The sequence below is a fragment of the Corvus cornix genome, chromosome 17 (assembly GCF_000738735.6).
Source record: "Corvus cornix cornix isolate S_Up_H32 chromosome 17, ASM73873v5, whole genome shotgun sequence".
Taxonomy (NCBI): domain Eukaryota; kingdom Metazoa; phylum Chordata; class Aves; order Passeriformes; family Corvidae; genus Corvus; species Corvus cornix.
In genome coordinates this window covers 4,002,597-4,030,159 of record NC_046346.1, presented here as the reverse complement: position 1 = coordinate 4,030,159, position 27,563 = coordinate 4,002,597, and the positions used below count along the sequence as shown (strand labels likewise).

The following is a 27,563-nucleotide window of genomic DNA, read 5'->3' as shown; positions in this document are numbered from 1 at the left end:
CATATTTAAGAATTATACTCAGTCCTTAACTGGAATGCTGAGGCTTGAGTATGGATTACTAAACTGCTTTGAGCAACCTTTCAAATATTCATTTATTTCAAGAAGAAAACAAACAAACAAAAACCAGAAGACAAACCAGTGAGAAAGTGCCAGTGTGGGGGAAAAAAAGCAAGAGAACAACCTTACCTCACCAGGTAAAGCTTAGAACAAAGTGGCCCCAAAATTCCTCGTGGTCTGAGGAAATGTCCTCGTGTGTGCACTGGGGTCTTCAGCAGGGCATGGAAGGGAAAAGCACAGCCAGGGACAGAGCCAGCTCCTGACAGCAGCCCCAGCTTTGCAAACAAGGCTCTGACATTTCCAGCTATTAATTTCTCTAATCACTGGGCAGTCCTGGCCTGCGGGAGCAAGGCCATGCAGAAGCTCACCCGCAGATCTGCAGCACTGAACTGTTTGCAGTTCATTTATGGATTATACTGGCACATTGTTAGGGAGTTTGTCACAGAAGAAAAAAGGCTTTGGTTCCATGCAGAAAATGAGCTTTGAATGGTGAATCCTGTGCAAAGGGGCAGCAGCACTGACCTGCTCTGGGAAGATGTTTGGACACTGAACTCCTTTCTGTGTGTTTTGGTCCCAAAGAAGTCGGCTGGCAGGGAATTTAACACAGACTAGTGCAAAACAATACATTTTATTTGTTCACAGTTAAACACAAGCAACTGCCTTGACATTTTAGAACATTCTAATAAGGACAGCAAAACCTCCTTTTGGTTTAAGTTCTCTTTAGCTTACGATTGTACCATTTCCTTGTATTTCATATTTATGGCATTTAATGTGGATTGTTTAACATGCTTACAAAGAGCGAGGCAGGGAACAGATTAACTTGACAAAGACAGCAATTTTAGATTTAACTAAAAGCAGTCAGTTAAAAAAATCTGTTTCCACTTCACTGATGGGACCCCTTCAAACAAACTGCAAGTTAACTACATACAGCAGATCCATGATTTTTAGACTTACGAAAGAAAATTGCAAAATTTGTTCCTCCATAATCTTTGTGGTCCATAAACAAACCTAAAGTGGTTTCCATTACTATCCTGGTGCTAAAATCCTGTTTAAAAGAAGAAAAAAGCCACCTTATCAAAGAGCTTGCGTTGCTGCCAGGGAATTTTTGTGACCGACACAAAACCTGCCTCCCCTGGGAACGCCAGATCTGGGCTCGGCAGAGCGGGACGGGAATGAGCTCCTCCAACATTCCCGGCTGAGCTGGCCCATCAGGCCCTTTGTGTGCAAACCGTTCACTCCCAGGGCTGGGATCCAGTGGGAAAGGGGCAGGAAACCTCCAAATCTTACCGAAACACGCGCTACCACGTTTGCTACCACTACGTCTGAGAAAGCCTAAAGACGCCGACAAAACCAGGCTGTCACTTACGACCAACTCTCTACTCTCTACTCCATGCAGAGTCAGCTTTGACACAACCACTGAAGTTCACCTCTACTCTCAGAGTTCGGACTGACCAACCGAAAGGACACGGAGAATAATTTAAGACAGGCAGAAATGTATTCAGACCTTGGAGTTACGGAGGAGGCGGAAATGGGAGGACGAGTCCTGTCAGGGGCAAGTGAGCCGGGCACCAGCTGCTCTGAGAGTCTCGTTCCCACCCGGGCTAAGAAGGGATTTGAACTACAAATGCAAGTGTGCTTGGACTTGATTTCTATGTGAGGTGGTTCTTAAACAGCAGCTGCCACCCACAGAATGTTTAGGAGAAGAGGCCACGTGTGATGCAGGGGAACTGTGAAGCCTGAACCATCTGAGTACGCCTGGACCCAGCCACATGGGACATTTAAAACAAGCACTGCCTTCCTAACAGCAGGCCCTGCTCTGTCATGAAGGAGATTGAGTCTGACCACTGACAAGCCCTGATCCCACAATCCTCCTTCACAGAAAGCTCATCATTGATTTAAAACATGACCAACACTGTAAGGCTTCACACCAGGATTCTGATTTCAGTGTGAGCAGGATTCCTCCTCAGCCTTGTCATCTAAGGAAGCAGGATGAGGGTGAAGGGGAGACACCTAGAGCCAAACTGACATTGCTGAACAGAAAATGTGCTGCAATCCAAGTAGAAGAGCACTCAAAGGAAACCGTGCTCTCCAAGTCAAGCCTGAAAAGGTATTCCCAGGAAGAATGAAGCCAATTTCTTGGACTCAAAACATGGTGGTCTTGTTCAGACCAGGAACAAAGAACAGAACTACGAAGGAGGGTGAGGCAGCACATTTCCCTGATTAGAGAAGCAAATCCTCCTCTGCAGATCTTCATGAGCTTGGAGATCTACCTCCATGTTCTGCATCCTCTCCCTACTTGAGTGAAGCTTCCTCTTCCCTCTTCTCCCACCCCAATTGCTTTCCCATAGGAACCAATGTCATGTCAATCACAGTCTGTCAGGCAACACTTCAAACACCAAGAAGATCTGAAGCTGGTGTTTTAACAAGTCTTCAGCATTTATGGTCTCTTCTGCATTACAAACTCCAGTTCCTTTTTGTCTGCTCAAACGTAACTTTCCAGGAAATGTTAAGGACAATATAAACAATGATCATGAATTAGGGTGAATGAATCATTTTGCAGAGGTACAATGTTCTTTAAACATTTGGGTATTCAGACTCCAACTTAATGAAGGCTGGGCTCTGAGGGATGTGGGACAGTGGACAGGCAAAAATAGAGAATGCACTGGAAATCCTAGTGCTGCTTCTTTCCAGAGTGAAAGGAACCGAAGTCACCTGGACGGGCAGCACAACCAGCTGCTCTAAATGGGAAGCTTGCAAGGAAATACAAAGCATTCAGAGTAAACTCACAAATGTTAATTTGGCCTCATATTGCACTCAAGTTCATAAACGCAGCCACTCAACTGGGGACAGGGAGAAAGGGAAAAGAATACTTGCAAATGCTAACAGTTGTCCCTTCAAATTAGTACACACTGCTAAGGATTGAATTTGAGAAAGAAGCAAGAGTTAGGCTGGGCATTTTCAATTCCAGACCCAAAAATCCACTTTGCATTCATTCAGCAGCCTCCTTCCGTTCCTGGCCATCGATCCTGCTCCGCTGCATGAGCCACTGCTCAGACCAAAGAAACATAAAAGCTTTTAGTTAAACTTGCACTCACGCCTCCTGTTCTATGCCAAGAATATGAAAATAACACTGATTGACTATCTTCCTCTTTAACTGTGGTCATGATGAGTTTCATTGTAGTCCATGATATGAAGCTGTCCAACACTGCTTTCCTGGAGCTTAGGTGAGAGGTTATCGGGGCTTGGAGGAGACTTTGACTCCATGCTTGGATCTTTACATAGTTCAGTCTTTAGGGCATCAGACAGCCTGTTGATGGTGACCCCCTCCTCATCACACTGGCTCTCACTCTTGTTGCGAAATAATTCTCGTGCCTTCATTCCAAGGAAGCTCTTGGAGCTGGGGAGTGAACCTACAGTCAGTGGGACAGTAGTCGAGGGCTCCAGCAACACCGACGTCTCCCAGCGACTGCTCAGCCTCTGGTTCTGGGGTTTTTCTGGGGTGGAGAGCTCGCTGCTGCTGCCCCCCTTACTGCTACTGCTGCCTCGGGTGCTGGGAGGTTTGGTCTCTCCATTTCTACCCATGGTTTCTTCACTGTGTCCTGCTGTATCTTCATTAGCACAATCCAGCCTGCTTGGGGAAGAGAGAGGACACAGGGTCAAGGAAATCACAGCAAGTAAACAGCGAGGAGAGGGAAATGCTGGCCAGGGCAGATTATTTTGATTACTTTCCATTTCTGCCTCTGGGTATGTACTTCAACAGGCTTCCTTTCATAGCTCTGTGGCAAAGCAGGAGTGACAGGGGGTAACCAGATGTGTCACACACTCAGCTTTGCAACATCCACTGTTCTAAGTCCCAAACTAACAATAATCCCACATGGGTCCTGCAGATTTCACACCCTCACCTTTCTTCTGCTGCTTCAGCTGCTTCTGTTTTATCATCTTCAAGTTTTTTCAGTAGGCTGCTCTTCTCCAGCCTCCCAAACAGATCCAAGATCTCCAGCTCAAATGCCTGGGTGATTCTTTTCTGGGCCTTGTACCTGCTTTCCACTGCCTGCAGCTGACCCCTGAACAGAGAGAGAAATCAGAATGTCCAAAATCTCCAGATTCTGCCTCAGCTGTGACAGTGCATCTGTCAAAGCACAGCTAAAACGTTACATAAGAAGCCCCTACCTTGCTTGGATTTTAACATCTTCCAGGTATTTCTTTTGCTCGAGGAAGAGGTGGTCCTTTTTTGCAAGCTGAGATTCCAGTTCAGCTATCCTTTTCTGGGAAGCATCAAGCCTTTGGCTTTGCTGCTGAACACACAACTTTGCTTTCTCCAGTTCTTTCCGAAAAGCAGCGTGCAACATTTCAACCTCCTTGAAGCAAACAACACAATGGTAAAGTATAATTTGATCCTGTGTTATTTTTATTGGTGTTTAGACATGTTTCTGATGTTATAAATAGGCAGTTTTAAAGCAAGCTAGAATAAAAGCAGCATTTCTAAAAACAGATATAGAAAACCAGCCCTGCCGAGGATGTACACTATTAAAATAACTACACATCACTGGAATTTATTAGCACATTAATGTTCCTTATGAAAACCTCTTTTCATCAAAGCACTCTTGCCAGTTCTGCACTGGATTAGAGTAGACAATCTCCATTTTAAATCCATTTTTCCAACACGACCTTCATTAAATACCAGTAGAAGCCTTTTTCTCAGTGTATTATTCACCTTCTTTAATTACGTGCTCTCACGCAGGAACAGTTATATTGTTGTGTAAGTTACTTGCTTCTAATTAGAAGAAGGTTTCTTTGAAGTCAGGAAGTAAAACCATATGAACCACAGAAGTTTTAGTGAAGTTACTGGTAACTTTTAATAGGAAAATGACTGAGTGGGAAGGCTGAGATGCTCATTTTAAAGTAACACCTCACGAAAACCCGTAAAATCCTTGTTAAGATCTTTCCACAAATTCTGGCACTACTACCCTGCATTATTTTACCAACAATCTGCTGTCAGTTATATTGCAGCACAGTCAAGTCTTGGCCTTTGGAAAAGAAATTGCTAAGAATTTACATGAGGTGGCTAAAACTGACCCCAGCTGTACCCCAACAAGCCCTTCTTAGCTTTCTGAAGGGGCACTGAAGATACTCCTCCAACCTACAGGGCAGAAAATATCTGAACAGAAGATCAAATATAAAATCAAATCCCTGAAAATCAATTTCAGAACAAAGAATCTGTTAAGTTTTCAAGGCCTTTCCTTCTGAACTCAGGGCTAGGAACTGCTGGATGATGACCTCAAGGGAAGTCTCCCCAAAAGTCCCCTGCACTGGTACCTTTGTAGTGTCTGTGTGCTTGTGCTGCAGCTGCTCCAGGTACAGCTCATTGACCTCCCCAAGAACCAGCAGCTGCCTGTTCAAGAACTCCATCTGCTGTTGCACCGATTCACTGTTGGAAAGCTGGGAAGGGAAATGGAACAGAATCCAACACTGGGATGAACAGTTCAGCAGGAGAGTCCCAGCTCTCAGACAGGCATTGTGTTCACAGGGTATTTTTATAAAGAAGGGAGACAAAGGCTAAAATCCAATGCATCGTAGGTAGTTAAGAGTTAAATAAATATTTTTCATAAAGAACTTTTCATTTCCATTCAACTTCTGACATAAACAATATCTATCAGAGGTCAACATTTAGCAGAACTTTAATACAAATTCATAATGCTCAGTCTGCAAATTCCTGCTGTGGAAAAAGCCAAACTAAGAAATTTCAGAAGCATTTGAACTGCATTTAGTTTCTTCAGTAACACATATTTTTCTGTGGGTTTTTTTTGTGCAATTAATATCAGACTCTATGGAGCTCAGCACAGGCTTCTTTCAGAACAAGAAAGAAAATTATCAGATAAAAAATAATCAGAAAGACACAAAGGGAACCTGACAACACTGACTTTTCTTACCTTTTGAGAAACTTGACTAAGCAGCAATTCAGTGTGACACACCTTGTTGTTGGCCTTCTTCAATTCCAACCTCAGATCTGCTATCATGTTCCTGCAGTCTTCCAGCTTGGTCTGTTCAAGTGACAGAAAAACTACTCAGGGTTCTGAAACTTCACTAAGGACAGCAAGGGCACAGGGCTGGAAGGCTGTAAAACCTCCAGCACTGGAAATCAATTTATACTGACCCCTCCAAACCAGCTAAGAACCTGCCTTTTCCTATTTTCAAGCTGAGGACAGGACAAAACAGAACTATAAAAGGACGATACTAAGTTAAGCACTTCCATACTAAGTTATGCACTGTCTCATTCTGAATCAGGACAGCATCTCTAATAAAAATGTGCAGCTTTCTCTCAGGTATTTCATGCCTCGTTATTAAGAAGGTTATTTTTAAAACCAGTAAGTAGGCAACAAATTTGTTGATGCTTCATACCTGCAATTCCTGGCTCTGGTTGTAGAATTCCTCCCGGTCGTGCTGCAGCTGTCGGATCTGGCTGTGAAGCTGAGCCACAATGTTATCATGTTCCTCCTGAAACTGGTGGTACCTTGCTTGTTCTTTCTGCAGACTCAGTTTCAAGGCCTGGATCTCCTTTTCCTGCAGTTTCAGCTGATCTTTCTGTTAAGAATCCCACATGAGGCATCAGACGAGACACCCGCTTAGCAGTTAGGACATCTACCCTCAGCCAAGCAAAGCTGTCATTGCCAGCACGCAGGCAAACACTTTTCCACACATACATCATTTTATACAGAGCATGTTCTCAAGGCTTTTGGGGTTTGGCTTGGTTTTGGCTGAAAAGGAGATGAAATGGTGGTAGGAGTGGACAGGCTGAAAACTCACAGCCATATTCAAAGGCACAATGAGCAATAACCTATTTTTCCACTGCCTCTCATGCTTTCAATAGGTTCTTGGGCCTCACAGCTGAAGCAACAGTTCATCTTCCAAAACCTACTTGGAAGTCTATTTTTGGCTCTTGTAGTAAGTTATCAGAGGGTGAAACTGTTGATGGAATTAGCTGTAATATGAAAATACAGAATGAAATACACCTAAATATGTCCTGAGACATCCTTCAGTGCACTTATAACTTCAAATTCTGTCACAGTGAACACCTCTGGAAAGGCACACTTGAATTTTCAAAGCTTTTGCTATTACTCCTCAACTGAGGAGCAAAAGGACAGCACTTTATAAATATGCAATAAGGTGTTTAGCCAGGCATTGAACAACCCTCCATTAACAGGGAAGCCTCTACCATTATCCAAAGGCAAGTGCTGCCAGGGGTCAAGCATGAAGGATTCAGCTGCCTGCAGTCAACTACAAAGTACTGACAATAACACTGACACCGCACAGAACTGGTGCACACTGTCACTCCACAAACACCAACTTTAATAAGGTGACAAATGAGGCTTCTTTGTTAATTGAGTGGCACCAAAAGACACCAGACAGGCCAATTAACACTTGTTGCAGCACCAGTGTGTCTCAGCCACCAGTGGAGCACAGCCCTGCTCACCATGGCAGCGTTGTGCTCCTCCAGAGCCGTGGCTTTGATGACTTTGCGCAGCAGCCGGCGGTTGCGCAGCGCGTGCTGCTGCCTCTTGAAGCGCTCGTACAGCAACTGGTTGTGCAGCAGAAGCAGTTGGTTCCTCAGGGTGTGAATCTCATCTGAGGGGGGAGAACCTGGAGTAGGAGACAGAAAAGGTTACTGAGCTTCACTCTCTGCTCTATTTATCTCCAACACTAAACTGTAAACATTTTTCCCAAAGCAACATGTATACGCCTCAAATGGATTGCTCCTTTGATTAAGGAAAGGAAAGCTAAGCCATCACCACCACAGAAGCCTAAGAGCACCAAACTAATATACAGACACATAAATAAGCAAGAAAAACAATCAGTTTTAGATTCAACGAGCAGTGAGAAGGTGGAAGGATCTGTCAGATGACCAGCAGCACTCTGAAGCTTAGTAACTCTGAAATGGTCAAAAGAAGAAGCATCTAGAATTTTGCACTTTTCAAAGATGAAAAAAGCAGCTCATCTCTTTGGAACACAGCTATCTGCTAAGCAGATAAACCATGACTTAGTGGAGTGCATCATCTTTCTGCAGCGTTAGTTAAAAACCCACAAGCAAAAAGTATGCAGGTCATTGTTTAAGCAAGTCTAATAATAGAGGAACAGATTGCCAAAACACGTGAGAAATTTCCTCACCTCCAAAGTGAGTCCAGTCAGCAGATTTGCTCGGCAGAGACAATCTGAAAAAAGAAAATCCAGCATTAACAGGTAAGTTTAAGTATAAAAATGGAATGTTCACCTCAAAAGAGCTTATAGCCTGGTAAAAGTACAATTAAGGTCAGTTGGTATAAAAAGATTAGGGAGGAACTGTGCAGCTGCTTTTCCAGCACAGCTTAAAATTAAGCCAGCACAAAAAAGAGTAACAATAAAGTCTGCAAAGTAAGATTTTCAGTCACCTACTTGTTCAGCTCCTTAGTGTGTGCATCTGCTCCCTGCTGAATCAGCCTGTCCAGCACTTCCACAGGAGAAGTTGAGGACATACAGTCTTCATCCTGGGTTCCCTTGGTTTTCTTTAGCAGCTCCTCAGTCTTCTTGCCAACAAAGAGGTAGGCAGTCTTTGGTAATGCAACCTCGAAGAGGTGCTCATAGAGGGGAGGCTGCCCACTCCCAAACACCACTCTCCTTTGTGCTGGTACTTTGCAAGGGCTGGGAGTGAGAATACTCGGCTCCCCAGAGGTTCCTTCCCTGTTCCCAGCAGGGCTTTCCCCAGGGCCTCCACAGGGCTTGTCTATGGGAGTAAAGGTTTGTTTGGGTGTTTCCCGTGCACCCTCAGGCCCAGGCTTGTCGAGAGATGTTAAAGGCTCAGAGGTCTGACTGTGTCCCTGAACACTGGAGGCTGCTGAGTGAGTCTTCTTCTGAGAGCCTGACAGACTTTCGTTTGTGTGGTAAAACGGGGAGTCAAATCCTCCTCTAGGCACCATGTGTTCAGCATCGGTCGTGATCTCGGAGATCTCTTTAGATATTGCATCTGAGGAGAGGGGAAGCATCATGATGCATTTGGTATTTCAACAAGACAAACATTTCCTTAGCTAAGATGTACCTAAGGAGGGCAGACATTACCTTCCTCTCTGTCCTTCTCAGCGCTATCCTCAAACGACAACCCACCTAAAAACTCTGCAAGATCACTTAAGGTTACTGAACTTTTACTACTGGGTATGTCTGGAAAAAACAGAAAACAGAAAGTTAGTTGTACAGGTGCTGTTTTCTGCAGCCTTAGCACAGCACAAAACACAAGTCTTTTACTGCTGCAAGGTCCTTAGAATAAAAGCTTGTCCCTCCTTCAGATGCTTCCTCAGAGCAGGAAGTTATCTGACTCCTGTTCCATTCCATGTGGGAAAACAGCTCAGAGACCAGTCACAGGTCAGTCCTGATGCCAAAATGTAATTTTGTAAACTTAACATTTCCTATCGCACAACCTCTGTGAGGAAGGATGTGCTGTTTGCAATTTAACCCATTAAATAAATAAAATAAGGTGGCTCGTGTGCACTGTGACTGCTCTACTTCCTAATTAACATTAACCTCCCCTTTAGCTTCTGAGCTGGCTCCACAAGGACACAGCACCTGCCTGAAAAAAGGAAGTTTAGCAATCTGATGTAATACAAACTTGCCAATATGTGGCTACCGATCAAAACTGAGACAGCAGCTGTTGGATACACACTCAAACCTGCAAGATGGAAGCCTCATGCTCAGCTCAGTCACAGATCAGGAACTCAGTGAAAAACGTCACCTGTTCTTCACTTGCAATTCAGAATGTTCAGATTCCAGTGGTACTACACAAGTACACCATGGAAAACCAGCTCTAAATTTCACTGTCATTTCCACTTTGAAGATGGTAAAGATTCACAGCACAGAGGTCTCAAATACAGTGCCGAAATCCCTTTCTACAGCTGTCACAGATGTAGATGACAGAGAATGGAAAATGGAATCTACATTTACCTATTAAAAGTTGAGTTCCTCAACCTATTGATTTCAGTATTTCACAGAACTTTAAAAAAAAGATCAAGTACAGCAATATAATTGTAGATAGAAAAGTTTTTCCAGAGGCCTTTAAGAAGCAGCATCATATCTACCCTGATGTGCAGCCTTACAGCTTGATCCAGACATGGGACATAAAACTTGCTGAAGCAAAATTTAATATACAACTTGCTACTTCTAATAAAAATAATCATCCTCAAAGAATCAGCTTTTATAAAAGTAAATATCCTTTTTTGGCCTTCAGTGTAGATTTGTATATTTAAATATGCAGAAGAGCAAGGTAAAAAAAGATCTCAAACTATTTCTGAACATGAATAGTTAAAATGAAATCAAAAGCACCTCAAGAAGTGAAGTTGAATCACAGGTTAAGGGAGCATCCTGGAACTACAAAGAACTCAGGGAAAAAAAAAATCCTGTGGGAAATTGTTTGGGAATTGGAATATGTGTCAATAACAACTGGAGTTGTTTACAATAGGTTGTTGTAATGGGGAGAGGAAAATGGAGTTTACCCAATGATTTATCGCTGTTTGTGACATTTTGCTGTCGGTACAGTAAAGGCCTCCCAGAATCTGGTTTGTCCTCCTGGAAAACAAAAGAAACCCAGAATACATTAATTGCCTTAGATTTCTTTGGCAACTGTGCAGCTGGAAATGGCAGTGGATGTCTAAACTTAGAAGAAAATGAGTTTTTGCAAGTGAAATGCAACATTCTTTATAAACCAGCTATGCTGATCTTTCTCAGTGAAGGTCACTGAATTAAGGTAAGTCAATGAAAAGAAAAACCCCACTAGTTCAGCAGAAGAATTTTGTAATACCTTTTTAGGAGGTGTGGCAGCAGCTGAAGGGAGTGAAACAAAGTCATCTGAAGTGCAGGGTGGAGGAGGAGATGTGGCTGGTGTTCCCAAAGGTGTTCCTTTCCCCCCTGCTGAAAAGGAGCACAAGTTCTCTCAACAGGCTCCCCTTTCCTCCTTTCAGCTGAACATTGTATGTGAAGACTTGTACATTTAAACACTACCTCATAGCATTTACTTCTTAAGTATCTTTCAACTGTTTATCAATACAAAAGTGCAGTTTCCCAAAAGTTGCTTCAGACTTTGGCACTGAATTCACAGACTTCCACTCTCAGTTTGCACCAGCACTGCTCTAGGTGAGGTACTCAGTTCACAGGAGTAATCACTCAAGCCTATCAACTGGCACAATGTGGCATTCCCATTTAAAAACCGACAGTAAAATTTACAGCCAGAATTTCCAGTATAATAACCCTTGAAGGCCTAATTCCAAAATGCAGCACGTACCAGATGAGCCAAAAGCTTTGCTGTAGGGCTGTGATGCAGACTGGGATGACTCTGATGGGACAACGCCGGGGGATGTCGGTGGCGTGGTCATACCACACACTGCAGAAGGGCTCCAGATGGTGACCTGTGCACAGAGTAAAACACAGCAGAGCTCAGAAAAGGAACGTGTGAGGCACCTGGATCCAGGTTCTCACACAGGAGATCAGGCAGGGATTAAATGCGAAATGAACACCAACTTCTGAACAGTTCACAGCACACCTCAAAACCATGAATTTTAAAGACTGGCATAAGAGACTATGAAAGTGCAAAGCATGAAAACTTGCTGGGCTTCCTCTTCTGCTTTACCTGCTGTGGCTCAGTCGACAGCCTCGTGGACTGTGGGCTCAGAATCTGAGGTAGCTGCCCTGGCATTTGTGATAGTGTTAGCCGAGGAGTGGAATATGGGGTAGAAGTCCCTGAAAGTTAAAAAAAATAGAAAATCAAAATTCAAAAGTATCCAACACACCAAATACAAACCCAGGATTCTTCAGGCTAGGACTTAAAGGCTTTTAATCAAAGCATTTCAAATCCATTCAACATACACATTTGTAGGTAGAGACTTTTCTTCCAGCCTAAGAAAGTATTGAATACTTTACATACTACAGCTTTCTTTTTTGTTGTTGCTGCTTCAGGGTAGGGAGGATGGGGGGGGATGAAGAGACAACTTTATATGAATATGCTGTATGTCTGCACATAGAAAACACACATATATATATTTGTTTTTTTAATGATGATTAATTTTCTGGTGCCTAAGAATCAGACATCAAGTGGGATAAATTAGTGAGATGGGTTTTTCTGCTCTAGGGCCAGTTCTCCTCCAGCAATTGGTATTGATTAGCCATCAGGCAGGTCTTACCATAGCTGCTCTGTGTGTCAATGTAAGAGCTGGCACTGGGGTCAGTTTGATGATGTTTTAAGCTTGTGCAGAGTTTCCGAGACACAGAGTAATAACCATCTTCATACGAGGCTTCTGCAGGGTCCAGGGAGATTTTGGCACATTCTATCACAACATCATGAGTTTCTAGTCTTTTCCACCTGCAGACAGTTTTTGGATCCAAAAGAGTAAGTTAGTCAATTATTGTTAAAAACAAGAGTTCCTGGAGATAGGAGGAATTGGCTTGTAGGATGGCTCATTTGTTCCAGACAGCTTTGCATGCTCCCAGCCAAACTGGAACAAGGCACCAGACAGAAATTGCAACCAGATGACTTGTGAGAGGGGGTCTCAAAGAGGAGACAAACAGCTTTGACACAGAGATCCAGAAAGGTCTGCCATGGAGCACTCTGGAAAGGAGGAACAGCATACGAAGACTTGGTTGATCCTGAGCTTCAGCAGCTGTAGAAATCAGCTCAACTACACTCAGATGTTGGTAGTCAAAATTTAGACATGCCAGCAGTGAGGGAATCTGTATTATTTAAACAAACACTGTCTGCAATGCCAGTTTCAGATCTGGGTTTTTCCTCCCAAGTTTGGGGAATGTTTTTTACTACTACTGCCTCCTTCACCCTGAAAACTACTTCTCACTAAATTAAGCAGCCAGATTAGATCTGCCCAATATTTCAGGGGATGGAAGTTCACTGTAAAGAAGAGAAAGCCCAGAAGGCTGTCTATTAAAGGCTGGGTTGCTTTTGAAAGTAGGATATTCTCTGTCCAAGATACCAAAACAGAAGGCTTCCACTGGTAGGTTTGTGCCAATTGTGCTCCTGAGTGGTGCCACCCTCCCCCCTGCAAAATTGAGCATTGTGACATTCAATGGGTTCCCAGTTAGGAGTGATTTCCTAGTGTCTCTGAAAAGCAGGGCAAGAGCACTACTGTGCAGCAACAAGAGTCAAATTCTCCTCTTCAGTGGCTGGGCCTGTGGAGACAAGAGAAAAGCAGCAAGTGGTGCTGCTGCAGGCAAATGAGCCTATTGCTAAAGAAAACTAATACAGCTGATAATGTTAACACATACCTGTTAAAAGAACTGATCTGTTAAATGAACCAATATCTAGGTACCAAAACAAGACACACTGAAGCCATTTTAAACACTTAAATCCCATCAAATACTTCAACAAACCCAAGGAATATGACCCAAACCTCCAGCCAATGAAGCATCTCTGGTAGTCTCATTTTATTCGTTATAGGCAAACTGTTTTAGATCTTTATGAGGGTGATTGATCATTAAATCATAAAAATAAGATAAAGTTAAGTAGAAGACAGATGCCATCCCAGACACAAAATGAATTTAGAACCCCAACGTTGTTGTTAATGACCTTTCACAACAGTTTTTGCTTATTCATCCAGCTGTAAGCTGGGATGAAGAGTCTAGGTGTTTACCTGGTGCAGCTATGAATCTGGGTGGCAGAACACCCTCACACAAACTGTTGCTGACAGAAAAGGTTTTGCTGCAACCTTCTGAAATAACCTCACTGAAAGCTGCTCAGTTTGAGCCTTTCCTAATAGCAGAGAGAACATATAATACCTTCGTGGGTCCAGTTCATGGTCCTTAGATCCAGTCACTAGCTCTGGATGAATCCGCACATGTTCCATCATTGGCTGGGAGGAAGAAGAAGGACTTGTTATCAGTGCAGCACCTTTGGATTGCACTAAACCACACAAAGCTGATGAGCAAACTACTGATCCCAAGAATTCAGAATGTTACATTTAACAGATAAGGTTAATACACATCACCACAGCTTCAAGAATTGATCCCAACTGAACTTTCAGTCAAGCTACTCATTTTTATATTGTTTTGTTGATCAGCCCTCAGCTGAATTGGCAAATTAATTGTATTAAATTGGAATATATAGCTATAAATTCCTTGCCTCAGGTAATACACAGATGAGCAGCATTTTACCTTGACTACTTCTTCAAAGGTCTCCAGGTTTTCCTTCATACTGTAGTGAGAGCGCAGAAAGGAGACAAAATTGCAAGGGTACATTCCATAGAGACGATGAAAGAGAGAATAAACGCTGGCATGAAGATGGACAAGATAAATCTCTGCCACATGACCTGGAAAAAGCAGTTAGAATCTTTTTCATTACACTGGAGAAAAGAACAAAAGTTCTAAGAATGCAAGCAAAGTACTTTGAAATTTGAAATGTTAAATGGAACAAGTCTTCCGGGGTACAAATAGTCCCTTACTGAAACTGTGAAGTCTTCTCAGAAAACAAGCAACACTTAGTCATCAGCTCACAGGAAACCCAGAAATTAAGATGAGGACCATTAATTCCAACCAGTGTGCTGTCATTCTCAAAGCACAGCTTTGTTTTTATTCAAGTTAAAACCTGAACCTCCTCTAGATAGTGAGCCAGAGTAAGATGGACTGAATGATTAAAAAAGGAAACTAAGGTTTGTTTCACTTCCAAAGGTAAAAACTAAAAGCTTGTAGCCACCAAAAGCAATCACAACAGACAAATCTTGGTCTCCACCTCAGAAGTTCCAATGCTACTTGCAATGCAGAATGGCTCTCTAAATAGCAGCTCTATGTGCTTAACACAGCACTTGTTCATTCGGCCACGAGCCACACTCACTGATACTGCTGGTGTTAGACCCCTTACAACAAATTCAGCAAAGCCAGGGCTGTGAGAAAACCAGTTTTACCAACCTTCATGACTATTGGTAGTTGCACATTAAAAGAAACTCTTATATACGTTGCTTCTTTCCCCTCCCCACTTATATCTGGGAATATCAAATTCCCCAAAATCTGCCTCAAACATTAACATTTTCCCTTCTTTCTCCATTAAGATCAATCTCTGCTTTTCACTGTCATCAGGGCAGTACTTTGGTTCAGTGAAATTTCATGCAGTAGCAGCACCACATGGAAGATTCTAAGAGGCTTCTAAATTCTGAGCAAAGAACTCCCCCATGCTCTCAAAGAACCAGAACAGCTTGTGGGCTTAATACATCATCTTTTGTGTTTAAATAATCTCAGACCATTAAGAGTCTCACAAAAGAATGTGCTCACCAACTGCACATGAGTCACAAGGATACTGCTAAACCACAACTGCATGCAACAAAGTAGAAATCTCACCTGGATTCTGCAAGCACCAGGCTGAGAGACGCCCAAAGATACCAAAGAAATCATGAAGGTACTGTTTGCCAGACTGAGGAATCATTGGCAACATGGTTATTAGCACTAGGACACCTGTGGTGAGTACTACTACATCTGTGTCAGTCTGCAAGAAGGGAAAAAACCTGCATTAGTTATATATGTTGAACTTAATTTTTTCCAAGGATGAAGTGAACACTGAATCATCATCATGGAAAAAGTTCTCTATTGAAACAGTCCCTCTGAAACCTACCAGAACTTAATGATCCAAGATTATTGAGTTTTTTCATACAGAACAACTTGAAGAAAAAATAGATTTGGGATTCTTGCTCCTGCTCTTTTGCATTTCTGTATAAAAACTTGACAGTTAAAAAGGGAACATCACCACAGTTCCACAGCTGGTACTGTGGTACGTGAAGTATCTTATGTGCCACCTTCCTTCCTTTGCAGAGCTAAACTCACACAGCATTCAGAGAATCAGAAACTGCAGATCTGATCAGGGTGTTGAAGTGTATTGGCAAGTTACCAACACAGGTCAAAAGCTTTTCTACTAAACCGGGCTGCTGGCTCTGGCTGCTGGAAATTTCACCAGACAGTAATTCAAACAATGACTAGAACACCTTGGCTCGTGCCACAAGAAAGGGATGTGGCAGTACAAACCTTTGGCTAGATGAAACAGGAACAGAGGATCAGATTTTAGGAAAGGACACAGAAAAGGTTCAAACTCTTTCCTTGCTACCCCAGTTTAATGCACATTTTCCTTGGTAGCTCCTCTGCTTTGTCAGCACGGGGTGCACAGAGCACAGGTCAGGCTGTGGGCAAGTGCCACTGAGCTGCTCTGGCAGGAGCCCAGGAGCCACTCAGGCTGATGGGACAGTCAGTTTTTAGGGATTTATCCTCCTCTGTGTGTCTACAGCCTCTACTCTCCTTCAGTCACACCAAACCTATCAGAGCACATTTCCTGTCCATCCTGACCCTCTGCCCACACCCCCAGCACCTTCACATCTCTGTCCTACTCCTAGCGGCTTTCTGACACACTTCACTTCTCTCTCAGTCATGCTGCAAAGGGCAACAGATCTTGTCAGGCACGTCAGGAGTTCCAGTAACAGCAGCTGGAGCTGCTCCTTTGGCAGCTACAAATTTGTGGTGGTTTTGTTTTGAAGAGCGCTGGCACTTGACTGCATCATGCATTTAAAAGTGACTTCATGACTAATGTGGATTCTTCACTATCATAATGAATTCCATTACTGACAATGCATTCTAGGTCTCAAAGCACTTTCCACTCCTTCTTCACTGGTACAGTACTGTACAGTATTATAACTGATCAATCTGTAGATGGGGGAAAAAAAACCCACAAAGCTTGGGGGAACAGCTACCTCCTTGTAATCCAGCATGTCAGTAGCTAAGAAGGGAAAGTCTGCTAATTCCAAGGTAACTTCACCATGGAATAGTCCATTGCATGGCCCATCTACACTGCAAGTAGAGGACACACAAATTCAAACTGCACCTGTGGGAAGTTACTGTATTTCTCATTAGGTTCACATTCAAGATATCCATCAGCTTCACCAAGGGCCCTCTTGTCTTTAGTGTATTTCAGGAAAGTTTTAATAAACTTTCCTAACTCACAGTGACAGTGGCTTTTAGAAACAAGATTGTCAGCAATAACAGGATCAGTACAGAGTATTCAGCAGATATTAATAGCACTGTGGCTTAACTAAATGACATCAAAACAGGAATCAAATGCCTTGCATCTGTATGCATGTTTACATCAGGTGTTTTATGGACAGCACTGACAGTTCTTACCTTGAGACATTTAAGTAATGAAAGCAGGAGAGGTGCTTGAGAAAGTTTGTGTTTCCAAGATGGTTGTCGTCTTATCACATGTCCCAGCAGAGAGAGGGTGGGTAAACGAGTAGCAGCTTTGCCCATATAATCATTAATTTTGTCCAGTAGATGCTGATAAAGGATTTTGCAGAGTAGTAGAAAAAGGAAAAGAAATGTATTTATATTTAACTGCTCTATATTCTTCTCCACCAATCTATATTCAGCAGCTTGTCAATATGGAAACTAAGCATTTTACAAATATACAGGATCTCAGAGGAAATAGAACCTTGCAGTAACTTTGAGACTACTGGTATACAAATGCAAACTATACAGGCCAGAAGCAGTCACTGCACTTCAAAATGTTTATAAGTAAATAACCAAAAAAAAAAAAAAAAATCTGAGCAGCAGCCAATTTGTAGTGCCATTTCCAACCTATTTAAAATCCTTACTTGCTCTCAAAATACCCAATTTGTTTTAGGCTAACACATCCAGCAGAAGGAGCACTGTAAAGAGACAACATTAATCCTCCAAGTCCTTTCCTTTTTAGAGGTTCTTTGCTTAATTGGGTCAGTTTAAGCAACTCAAGAAACAGAGACCTCTGAAGTTTCTTAAAAGCTTAAACTACTCTTACTACAGAGATACTACATCTCTACAGCAAGGTAATTCTACACCAGAGTGGAACCCCAGAGTTTTAACAGATGCTATTTAAAGGCTGCTTCAATACCAGGCTAAAATCTGCCATAATAAGATTTTTTTTTTTTTACCTTGTCATGAGGCTCTTGCAGAGTGGACAGAATATGCAGTGCCTGCTGAGAATTGGTTTCCAAGTAATAGTCCACCAGGTTGTTGACAAGCATAGGCCCACGGTCTGTCAGTTTGGGGACAGCAAGGAAAAAACCAAAAACATTCTCAGTGCACTAAAAATGAAGCACTTGCTACAAGGACATTGCAGAACTTTTAAACAACTATTACACAATTTCTAACATAAAGCAGTCCTTGGTGTTTAGCAGACCTTTGGGAAAATGAGACCTCTCAACTGCATTTCCTGGTTCCAAACCATTCAAGCGATTGCATTTGGCTCAGTGAAAGGAACCAGGATTTTTAACAACCAACAATTACTGTCTAACCATAAAACCCTACAGGTAGCTGAGCTGCAAGGGTACTTTACCCAGTAAAGTGTTCAGGAGTGACTTGATGTTCCCTCCCTTCAGCAGATAAAGGAGAGCAAGTTCAGGGACAAGGACACCGGCAGTGCTCTCATGCTCTGAAAAGGCTCTGTCAGCACAAGTGATGCCTCAACAGCAGCAATCACTTTTCATAACGTCTGAGTCTGTTGTTTTGTTTGGGAGTAGGGCTTTTTGTTATTTTTTTTAATTAACAAAATCCCACTGGTTCCCATAATGGGGATGACACCTAATTCTTTCTGGATACACTTGACAAGGAAAGTTTCATCAGCTCACACTTGAGGCTCTGCCTCAGGAAAAGCCAGTCATTTTGTAATAGTGTTTTAACAATTATGTAACAGACCTTCCAGGAGCCATGCCATTAAACAAAATGGACTGAAGAGAAGCCTCAATCCTTAAAGCAATTTCAAACCCAAATATCAAGAGTTTCTTTCAAGCTGCATTTGCAAACACAGTGTTTGATAGAAAAAAAAACACATTATTCCATCTTTATTGATGTAAAAGCAAAACCCTTCCCAAAACTACATAAAAGGATACATACCACAAATGAGATTATCTTTGAATGCAGCTGTTATATCTTCCAGGACACCCAGAATTGGAGAATCCAGCATTGAGAGGAGCTCACCAACATTTCCTTGCTGTGCCATGATGCACGTACTGACATGAATGTGGACGTTAAAACTGCAGGAAGTTCTTCATTGGTGTCTTTCTACCAGACTAGGAGAGAAGAAACAGCAGATGAGTGAACTTTTCCTTTCCCTTTCTAAAATCTCTCATCTCTCCTTTTCCACACAAGTGCCCATTTAACACTGAGAGGATTGTTAGGGTTTCCACACCTGCAATAAAAGCTGTAAGAGTTTCCAAAAAGCCAGTGAGTCATGAGCAGGGTTTTCTTCATGTTTTTCACAAAGACATTGATCTGTTCTGCAGAAGGCCTCAGTATCTAGACTGTCAGAGCACTCTCTTACCTTATTTTTTTAATTTGCTCTCCAGGTCAGCAAACTGAAGCTAAAGTGTTGAATAAAATGCAAAAAGCTCCCTAGAAACCCTCCATTCCTGATTTCTTGCAGCAATTCCTCCTCAAACCACCTTTCAAGTCCTTTGCATAGAGGACTAAACTCTAGAGAAAATACACACTTCCAGATCCTTCTCCACTCCTGTGACCAGGTCAGGAATTCCCTGCCCTGGGCTCTGCATTGCTGCACACTGAGAGATTTGGGCTTTAAAACTTTGCAACGTGGCCAGGCTGCAGCTGTTGGGAAACTCAGGCAGGGCTGCTGCAGCTGCTGCTCCTGGGCAGCCTGAGCACACCAAACACAGGCTGAGCAGCACAACACACCTTAACTTCACTCGTGTGATTTGTGAGTAATACATCAATGCATAAAGTATTAAATGCAACAGTGTGCAAATAACATGACTGGTCAGCTACACATATTAAGTGAGAGCAAATCTAAGCCATTTCAGGCTTTTAAAATGGCTTCTTCCCATGTACCAGCATCAGAGAGATTCAGGTGTCACATCTATCTACCTACCACAAAATGAATCAATTTTTATTTCATCCATAAGAATCCTATGCTGAACCTTTCCCAGTGGGAGAATGAAGGTGGCTTTAGATCACACCTAATATTATCAGCAAGGGTTTCTTCTTCCCTCCCACTCCGAGCTAGAACACATTTTTCACTTCCCCCATGGAAGGCAAGACTGACACATACCAAGTTTACACACAAAATGGTTTTTCTACTGCAGTTGTGTTTACAGCACCTGTTCTGTGGATGAGCTGAGCTTCTGTCTGCAGTGCTGTCAGCCACACACCTTTCATGATCACTAATAAAGAAAAACCAGAAAGAGGTTAAGAAAAGGCACGATTTACTTCTTTCTTATCACATCAGATAGATGTTCAGACCAGCACTAAGTTTTTTACACAGAATAGCACCCCCTGTGTGAGAACAGTCAGCCCTCAGTCTGAAAAACACCAAAGGGTGCTGCAGTTGCTCTTTCCAGAACTGTCCACAGGTTAAGCTGTGCAATTACCTCAAACTAGATGGCTTTCACAAGACCACAGATTTGTACTGTGACCCTTCAAAAGCAGCTAAAGAGTTTTATTTATGGCAGGTAGAATCTTACACAGAAAGGATTCTTCTCTATTCTGAACACTGAGTAATTAATTTAAGCCTTTAAATTCTATTCAAAACATTTTTAGGCATTAGCCAAGGACCACAGACCACTGCTCTATTTTAAATGATAATGCTGTAATTACCTATACACATATTACTTTCTTGAATATTTATGGTTAACAAAGTTACTGGACAGCAGGAGTTAACGTGTCCACCAGTAAACTTTGTCATTTGCAACATATCCCTCTGCAGTTGCAGAACTGCCCAAGGTCACTTTTCTTAGTGCCACCAGACATCAGCTTACTTAATCTGGCACTGATTGCAAATTCAAAGGTGATAGTATGGCACCACACTCACAACTGGCATTTCAGTAGCAACAAACTGGCTGGAGCATTCCAGTAATCACCACTGCAGAACACAAAATCCCCTACCCTCAGTTTTCAATGATTGTAACTGAATAGTCCAAATGAAACTTCAGTTCATGTACAAGAAGCCAGCAGAGTCTGATCACTGCAGTGTTTAGATTGAAATGCTATTTCCTTTCTAGTCTAATGCTGGCGTAATGCTAAACCTGCAGACTTAAAACTGGCTGGGAGCATGAGCAAGACTTGGATAATAATAGAATAGAAACTTGGGGTGAGGGAAGTTGCTTTTTAGTGAAAGCAGAATGGATCTATGCTTTTCATAAAATCAGAGCTGGGATTTGTTGTGGTTTAGGTTTTTGGTTTGGGGTTTTTTGTTGGGGTTTTTTTTCTCTACATTGTGCAGACTCCCAAGCTTCAACTCCTTCCTCAAAGCACTTGCTGTTCAGAAGACAAACAATGCTCAGAGAGTGAACCATCCTTTCAAAAAGTTTAAAGCCACACATCCGTGCAACCTAAGAAGTCAACCTTCCACTCTGTTAGTAATTTTGAGGTATCAACTGCTTTTTTAGTTTCTAGTAATCATTATAATACTGAATTCACTCAATGACTGCATTTGGAACACTGTATGGGGAAGCAGCTCACTCCAAGGAATCTATTCCTTTATTTCTGAGAACACATTTTTCAAAAAGGCCTTGCTGTCCCTCAGTTTCTATCAGGACACAGTCTCAGCTAAGGTTAAGCAATAGATCCACCAGCTTCATAAGCAACATGAATTAGTTGTTTAAAGTCTTGTTAACAAAAGAGATGACCACACCCCCAGAGCAGCTGCACGAAAAACCTGTATTTAGAATTAAAGCAGCAGAAACACGAGTCTCTGCTTTTTCACCCCATAAAAACCTTGTCAACTCTTCTCTTTGATTCCTACTCCATACTTGTGAAAAGACTGATTTTTTTTCTTATTTTCCTTGAGCAATACCATTAGATTGGACCAGATCTTTGTCGCACCAGTAAAAACCTCAACAGCAGTTGCTTTCATTCTGATATTGCCAGAGGAAAAGCTGCAGCCTGGTGAAATCATAAAACACACCTTTGAAGAGACTATGGATGGGTTCTGGAAGTCAGGTTCCACAATACCTCTGTACACAGATGGGGAAAACCCCGGTTTAAATGTTGAGTAGGTAAGAGGATTTCAAACTTTGTGCCACTGTGCTGGCACGAACAAACCCTGCCATCAGATAAGGGCGAGGCTGATAAGGTGAGCTCAGCTGCCGATAAGGACACACACACATACACACACGTAGGTAATGGATCATTTCCCAAGCTCCCTGACTAAAACAGATGGCTCGAGTGACCTTGTGCCAATAAATCCAGCATCTTTTATTTAAACTTGTCAATCGTGTACTGGAGTATTTTAAAGTGGAGCAGTCTCCACTCCAAAAGTATTCAAAATATTAATAAAAGTATTTCAAAGCGCATCTGAATATGTTACACACAGGTACCTCACAAGGTAGAAGTTTATCTGAAGTTACACCAAACCAGCCAGTGTTGTCACCCCATTACACACAAATGGCCATAACTTTAAAAAAGCAAATCACAGCTTTTTTTTCTCAAGGTAAAGTCACTCTATCATTTTATACTCTAAGTAAGAACGAGATGCTCCAAATCTGTGCCCAACGCAAATGAACAAGTCAGGAAATTCCAGCAATAGTCTTAAATCATGTCACACTTTTTTTCAGGCAAAGGCAGCTGAATAAGTAGTTTACAGGCAACAGGCTTTTAGTCAGAAAATGCCGTGTTCTGGCAGACGAAGTTCAGCTCCATGGTGTCAGCGTGATTTATCACAGTCCCACCAGGAATTTGCGATGTGATTTTCAAATCATGTAGATAAGCATAGCTCAGGTTAAGGGGCTCCCATCACCTTGTGAAACAGCAGGATCAGCCCCTGACTGTCATGGTATTTTGTATCTGGAATTGATACTTGTGTGGTGAACAGGACATCCCTGACATCTTTACAGTATCACATCACCACCACGGCTTTCTGCTCAAATACATAGTTACAAGATGAGTCCCGCTAATGCTTCCATCCGCAGATACTGCAATCATTCCCTCATCAGAAGAATTTCCACATCCCTGCAGCCATTCTTGCAACTAATAGGATTAAAACAAGTAAGTTTTCCATGTGATTTGAGACACTGACTCTTCACTAACTTTTAAAGCTAGTTTTACATAAAAGATCCAAAGTACTTGGTCACTAAAGAGTAGGAAAAAAGTCTGTTTAAATACCTTTTAAAATGCACCATTTTAATCTCACTGGAAAACATCACACCAACAGCACTTCTTATTCTTATATTCAAGAGCTTTCTTAAAGATATACTTAGTAAAAAGTATTAAAGCGCCAATACAGCTTTGGAGCCATCTTACAGAAGGAAAAGGAGAAGCCAACAAGCCAAGAACCCAGTTTAAATTTTTTTTTCAGTAGCCAATTTAACTCCAACACAAAACAGTTTAAGCTACGAACTCGAGACAAAGGGAAAGACAGTAGAAATATTAATTGGAAAAGGCTAAGCAGAGAAAGAGACAGCAGAGTATTCCCAAAGATTATGACTTCTGTAAGTATTTCTGTCAAGAGAAGATGTTCTTCTGTTCAGTGTATTTTTATCTCAAGCCAAATGAAAAAGCAGCTGGTAGTGCCAGTTATGCTGCTCGAAGGGGTGGGGAGGAGGGGGACACACCACAAACACACCCTCGGCCTTTGCTGCAACAACACCCAAATTCAGACACCGGGAGCACCAACTCTGGGGGGTGCTGAGGGGGATCAATATCGGTATTTTATCTCTCCTCATTAACCAGCAGTTAAATTTAGGGTGTGCCAGTAAATGGTCATTGCCCCCTCTGCCCCGAGAGAAAAGGGGATTTGATTTCAACACCACGAGATCAGAACCTTCAGATTGACACTTTTCCATCTGATTTCTTTGCAGGTAAGGTCAGGTCACATCCCCAGATATTGCTCTGGCAAAAGCCATGAACTAGGACAGAAGGATTTTACAGCAATTGTTTTCAAAGAAAAATTCAGATTGACAACACAGCAGCCCTTTTCACTCACATCTTTGAAATGTTGGTCATGAAAGGATTAAGCCTCACCCCCTCCCATTCACCACACAAAAACTGAAGCCTGTTTTATGTGTCCTAACCATGCTCAGTTTTACATTTCCCTCACAGTTAAACTAAACAGTGCCATTATACAAGTGACATAAGCAATGAATGAAAAGTTCCAGCAGGGAGAAAAGCCACTGCTGGCATAGGAAAGCAAGCAGCTGATAATTCCCTTTTTCATCACCCAGAAATAATAACTCTAAATACTCTAAACCTACGTTCAAACTGATCACTACAACCAGCAGTACAATCAATTTAATTTATTTATTCATCTTTAAAGAATGAAGGTATCTGGCTTCTTCTCACAGCAAATATTTTCCTGGTTATATTAAGATCTGATACAAGATTCCATAACTAAACTAGATCATTACTTATAACTTGACATTATACCCATTCTCCTGTACTTTGTTACAGGTGCTTAACTGACGTGGGAACAGGAATATCACAAAAACCCCAGCACGCCCAAACAAAGAGAGAAAATCATATTCAGCAATATTTAAGATTCTTTGGACTCTGTGCTGTGCTAATACACTATTGCTAATTGCTACTCATCACATTTCTGTCAGAGGGAAAATTGTTTAAAAACAATCGATGTCATAAAAAGCCCAAACATGAAAGGACTGTCATTTCACCCTCTGGCAGAAGCCAGGCTAACCAGCCAGTTACTAAAGGGAATCAGGGAATTATTGCAATTCCTTACACACGACTGCATATATTAATAGCAAATAAATAAATAAGAACAAGCCCTGGCTTTCTGTAACAATTTAATTAACAGTACACGGAAAGTAAGTCCAACTGTGGAACCTTTTTAACTACAAACAGGTGATCAGAGAGCTCTAAACTTGGCACTAACACAAGGAGTGAGACTCCTAAATCTCTGCAGCATTTTTTTTTTGCCCCCAAGAGGAACCTTTTAAAATATTCACACAGTTAGGCAGCAATTCAGTAAACCTTGAAACCACTGCAACCTATCTAATGTACTCATCAAGGCATTTTAACTGCTCCAAGAATTAAACTCAGCACTACACAGAACAATACCAAACAATGTGTAACTGTAAAGTAAAAACAAAACATGAATAATGCCCAGGAAAGTGACAGCAATTCACCACTGCAAGAACTTTACTCTGAATCTTAATGTGCTACTCAAAGAAATGCTTATGCTAAGAAAGGAAACATCATTACTTGTCCTCATTATGTTTATTAAACTACATGAACATACAATACCAGACACCAAGCTGTAACATTCTTTCTTAAATACACACCTGTCTGCAACATGCCACAAAATCCAGTGCCCTCCCTGCTTCCACCACTGCAAAGTGCTTTGATTGTTTTATTCACTTATTATTGAAGAATCCCAGAATGGTTTGGGTTGGAAAGGACCTTAAAGACCATCAAGTTCTACTCCCTGTCAGTGGCAGGGGCCCCTTCCACTATCCCAGGTTGTTCCAAGCCCCATCCAACCGGGCCTAGGACACTTCCAAGGGATCCAAGGGCAGCCACAGCTTCTCTGGACAACCTGTGCCAGGGCCTCCCCACCCTCACAGGGAAGGAGTTCCTCCTAATAAATGAAAAGGTATCTTTTCCAAATAGATATGTGTGTGTGTGTGTGTGCACCATGCATGTGTGTTACAGGCCATTCAGTTTGTACAGAGGCTGAATCACATCCCCAGCTCCTGTCAGGGCTGACAAGAAGGTGCCTGGCAGTTGGAAGAATTTCAGGAATCAGGACAAGTCAACATCGCAGCAGTCCAGCTGCAAATAGAGCCAGCATTCATTTTAAACTACAAATAGTTACTGAAGACAAATATTTGTCCAAACACCAAAACATCTGCAGTTGGCCAGTGTATCTCACATGGGAATCCATTAATAACACGACATTTTTAGTCACCATAAAGGTAACAAAGAGCTAAGGTGTCAGAATTCAACACAGCCAGAGATAAAATCATTTTAATTAAAGCTTATCTCATGACACATTAGATATTCTGACTATATTCTCACTGGTGTAAGTCCATGCAATTCCCCATAAAAGAAATGTAGTGCTGGGTGAACTGGGTTACTAAGAAACCAGAACAAATGAACAAACAAAAACAAAGCAAAAAGGGTTTTCACTGAGGAAAGGATTATAAGCCCCTGATTTTATTTTAAACTTCAATGTGGTGTAGCTGTTCCTGATAAGCAGAATACCTGATTGCTGCTCAGCAAAGACAACAGTAGACAGATGGATTCCCAAAGTTTGCACTGATTATTAAAATTTCCAGAGTTTTCAAAGATATAGTCTCTAGGTGTTCATACATGTAAATTGAAGAGGAATTTTTTCACCTAATGGGATCACTTCAGTAGTGCTTCAATTCTGATGGATTTCCAACAACTATCCCCAGACATTAATGTAAGAAAACTGCAGGATCAGACCACGCACAGAATGAAAACCTGTATTAGCACCCACTGGAAGGTTCTCTGGAAACAGCAGTTCTGGAAAGAATTCTGCACACAAAACCTGATCCCGGTTTCTGGGTCATTTCCAGGGGTTTTGAATCATACATTCCTTTAAGGCACGTTCTTCCTTTCACTCACTGCCTTGTAAAAGACTCATTAAAAAAAAACCCCAACCCCGAACAGCAAGGGGAGAAGCTCTGCCTAAACTGATAAAACAATGATAGAGGATGCATCCATAGCAAACAAAGGGTGAAAACTTCAGAACTGCAGCCTTCCAAGTTCTTTGTGATAACAGGAAGCAAAATGTTTTATTGTAGAAGTAAACAACATCCTGAGTTCACATTACCTACCCAGGAGCAAGGAAATGAGAAAAGCCTTCCTCACCGAGAGAACAGACTTTAACAACTGCTTTATTTAATACCCAACCCCGGACAAGGGAACCTCCTCAGCAAGTAACCGAGGCAGGGGAAGCCTGGAAATCGCTACTCAGCGTTTGCAATGGGGGTGCTGAGCCTTTTTCGATAAAAGGCGCAGAATTAAAAGGGCGCTTTGTGGTGGGGGGACCCTGTGCGGGGGGGGGAGGGGGAGGCAGCGCCCCGAGGCCCCCGGGCAGCGACCCGGAGCAAGTTTGTCTGGAAGGAGGGAAAGGGGACAGACGGAGGCAGGAAAGGGGACGGAGGGGGAACATCACCCCCCCGACTTCCCCATCCCCCCGACCCTTTCCCTTTCTCCTGCCGCCTCCTCCCCCAGCCCTTTCTCCCTGCTTCCCCGCTCATCCCTCTGCTCTGCCTCCTCCTCTCCGTCCCCGCGGCTGTCCCCGGTGTTGCCGCGGCGGTGGCGGCGGGGGCCGGCCCGGCGCACTCACCTCGCCCTCTCCTCCCCTCAGCTGTTTACCACTCCGGGCTCCTCCGGCCCACAGGGCGCCGCCATCTTGGCCCTGCCTCCCCCTCCCATCAGAGCGCTTCGCCCCTCGGATCCCTCCGCACCGCAACCTAGTCCCGCCTCACCGCCTCGCTCCCCGCTCGCTGCCCGGCTTCTCTCCCGGTTCCTCCCCGCCCCGGTAGCCCCTC

The 27,563-nt window shown here is 42.6% G+C and overlaps 1 protein-coding gene across 8 annotated transcripts; it reads right to left on the bottom strand.

Moving 5' to 3' along the window:
* Positions 1-666: 666 nt before the first annotated feature.
* Positions 667-27,563, bottom strand: TSC1 (TSC complex subunit 1). Of its 8 annotated transcripts, none has more exons than XM_039561544.1 (23): positions 27,501-27,563; positions 20,190-20,252; positions 18,970-19,145; positions 18,009-18,112; positions 17,224-17,376; positions 15,403-15,547; positions 14,227-14,381; positions 13,852-13,925; positions 12,249-12,427; positions 11,699-11,808; positions 11,354-11,477; positions 10,874-10,983; positions 10,569-10,641; positions 9,145-9,243; positions 8,485-9,052; positions 8,221-8,264; positions 7,529-7,695; positions 6,457-6,639; positions 5,988-6,098; positions 5,374-5,496; positions 4,228-4,415; positions 3,960-4,121; positions 667-3,688 (listed from the first exon to the last, which is right to left on the bottom strand). In XM_039561544.1, exons 3-23 carry the CDS (start codon positions 19,073-19,075, stop codon positions 3,208-3,210), a joined length of 3,459 nt encoding a protein of 1,152 aa, XP_039417478.1. In that variant the 5' UTR covers positions 19,076-19,145; positions 20,190-20,252; positions 27,501-27,563; the 3' UTR covers positions 667-3,207. The 8 variants fall into 8 exon arrangements, with proteins under 8 accessions (XP_039417478.1, XP_039417479.1, XP_039417477.1 ...); XM_039561545.1 differs by lacking the exon at positions 27,501-27,563 and adding an exon at positions 27,359-27,459 and having other exon boundaries at positions 20,141-20,252; XM_039561543.1 differs by lacking the exon at positions 27,501-27,563 and adding an exon at positions 27,359-27,459.

What these genes read in the sequence shown, in the direction of transcription:
- TSC1 (XM_039561544.1), bottom strand. Translation starts at nt 19,075, where the DNA reads ATGGCACAGCAAGGAAATGTTGGTGAGCTCCTCTCAATGCTGGATTCT. An exon ending in TGTCGACTGAGCCACAGCAG is followed by an intron (nt 11,478 to 11,698) that starts GTAAAGCAGAAG and finishes CTCTGTGCACAG; the next exon opens with GTCACCATCTGGAGCCCTTC. An exon ending in GCTGAAGCAGCAGAAGAAAG is followed by an intron (nt 3,689 to 3,959) that starts GTGAGGGTGTGA and finishes CTCTTCCCCAAG; the next exon opens with CAGGCTGGATTGTGCTAATG.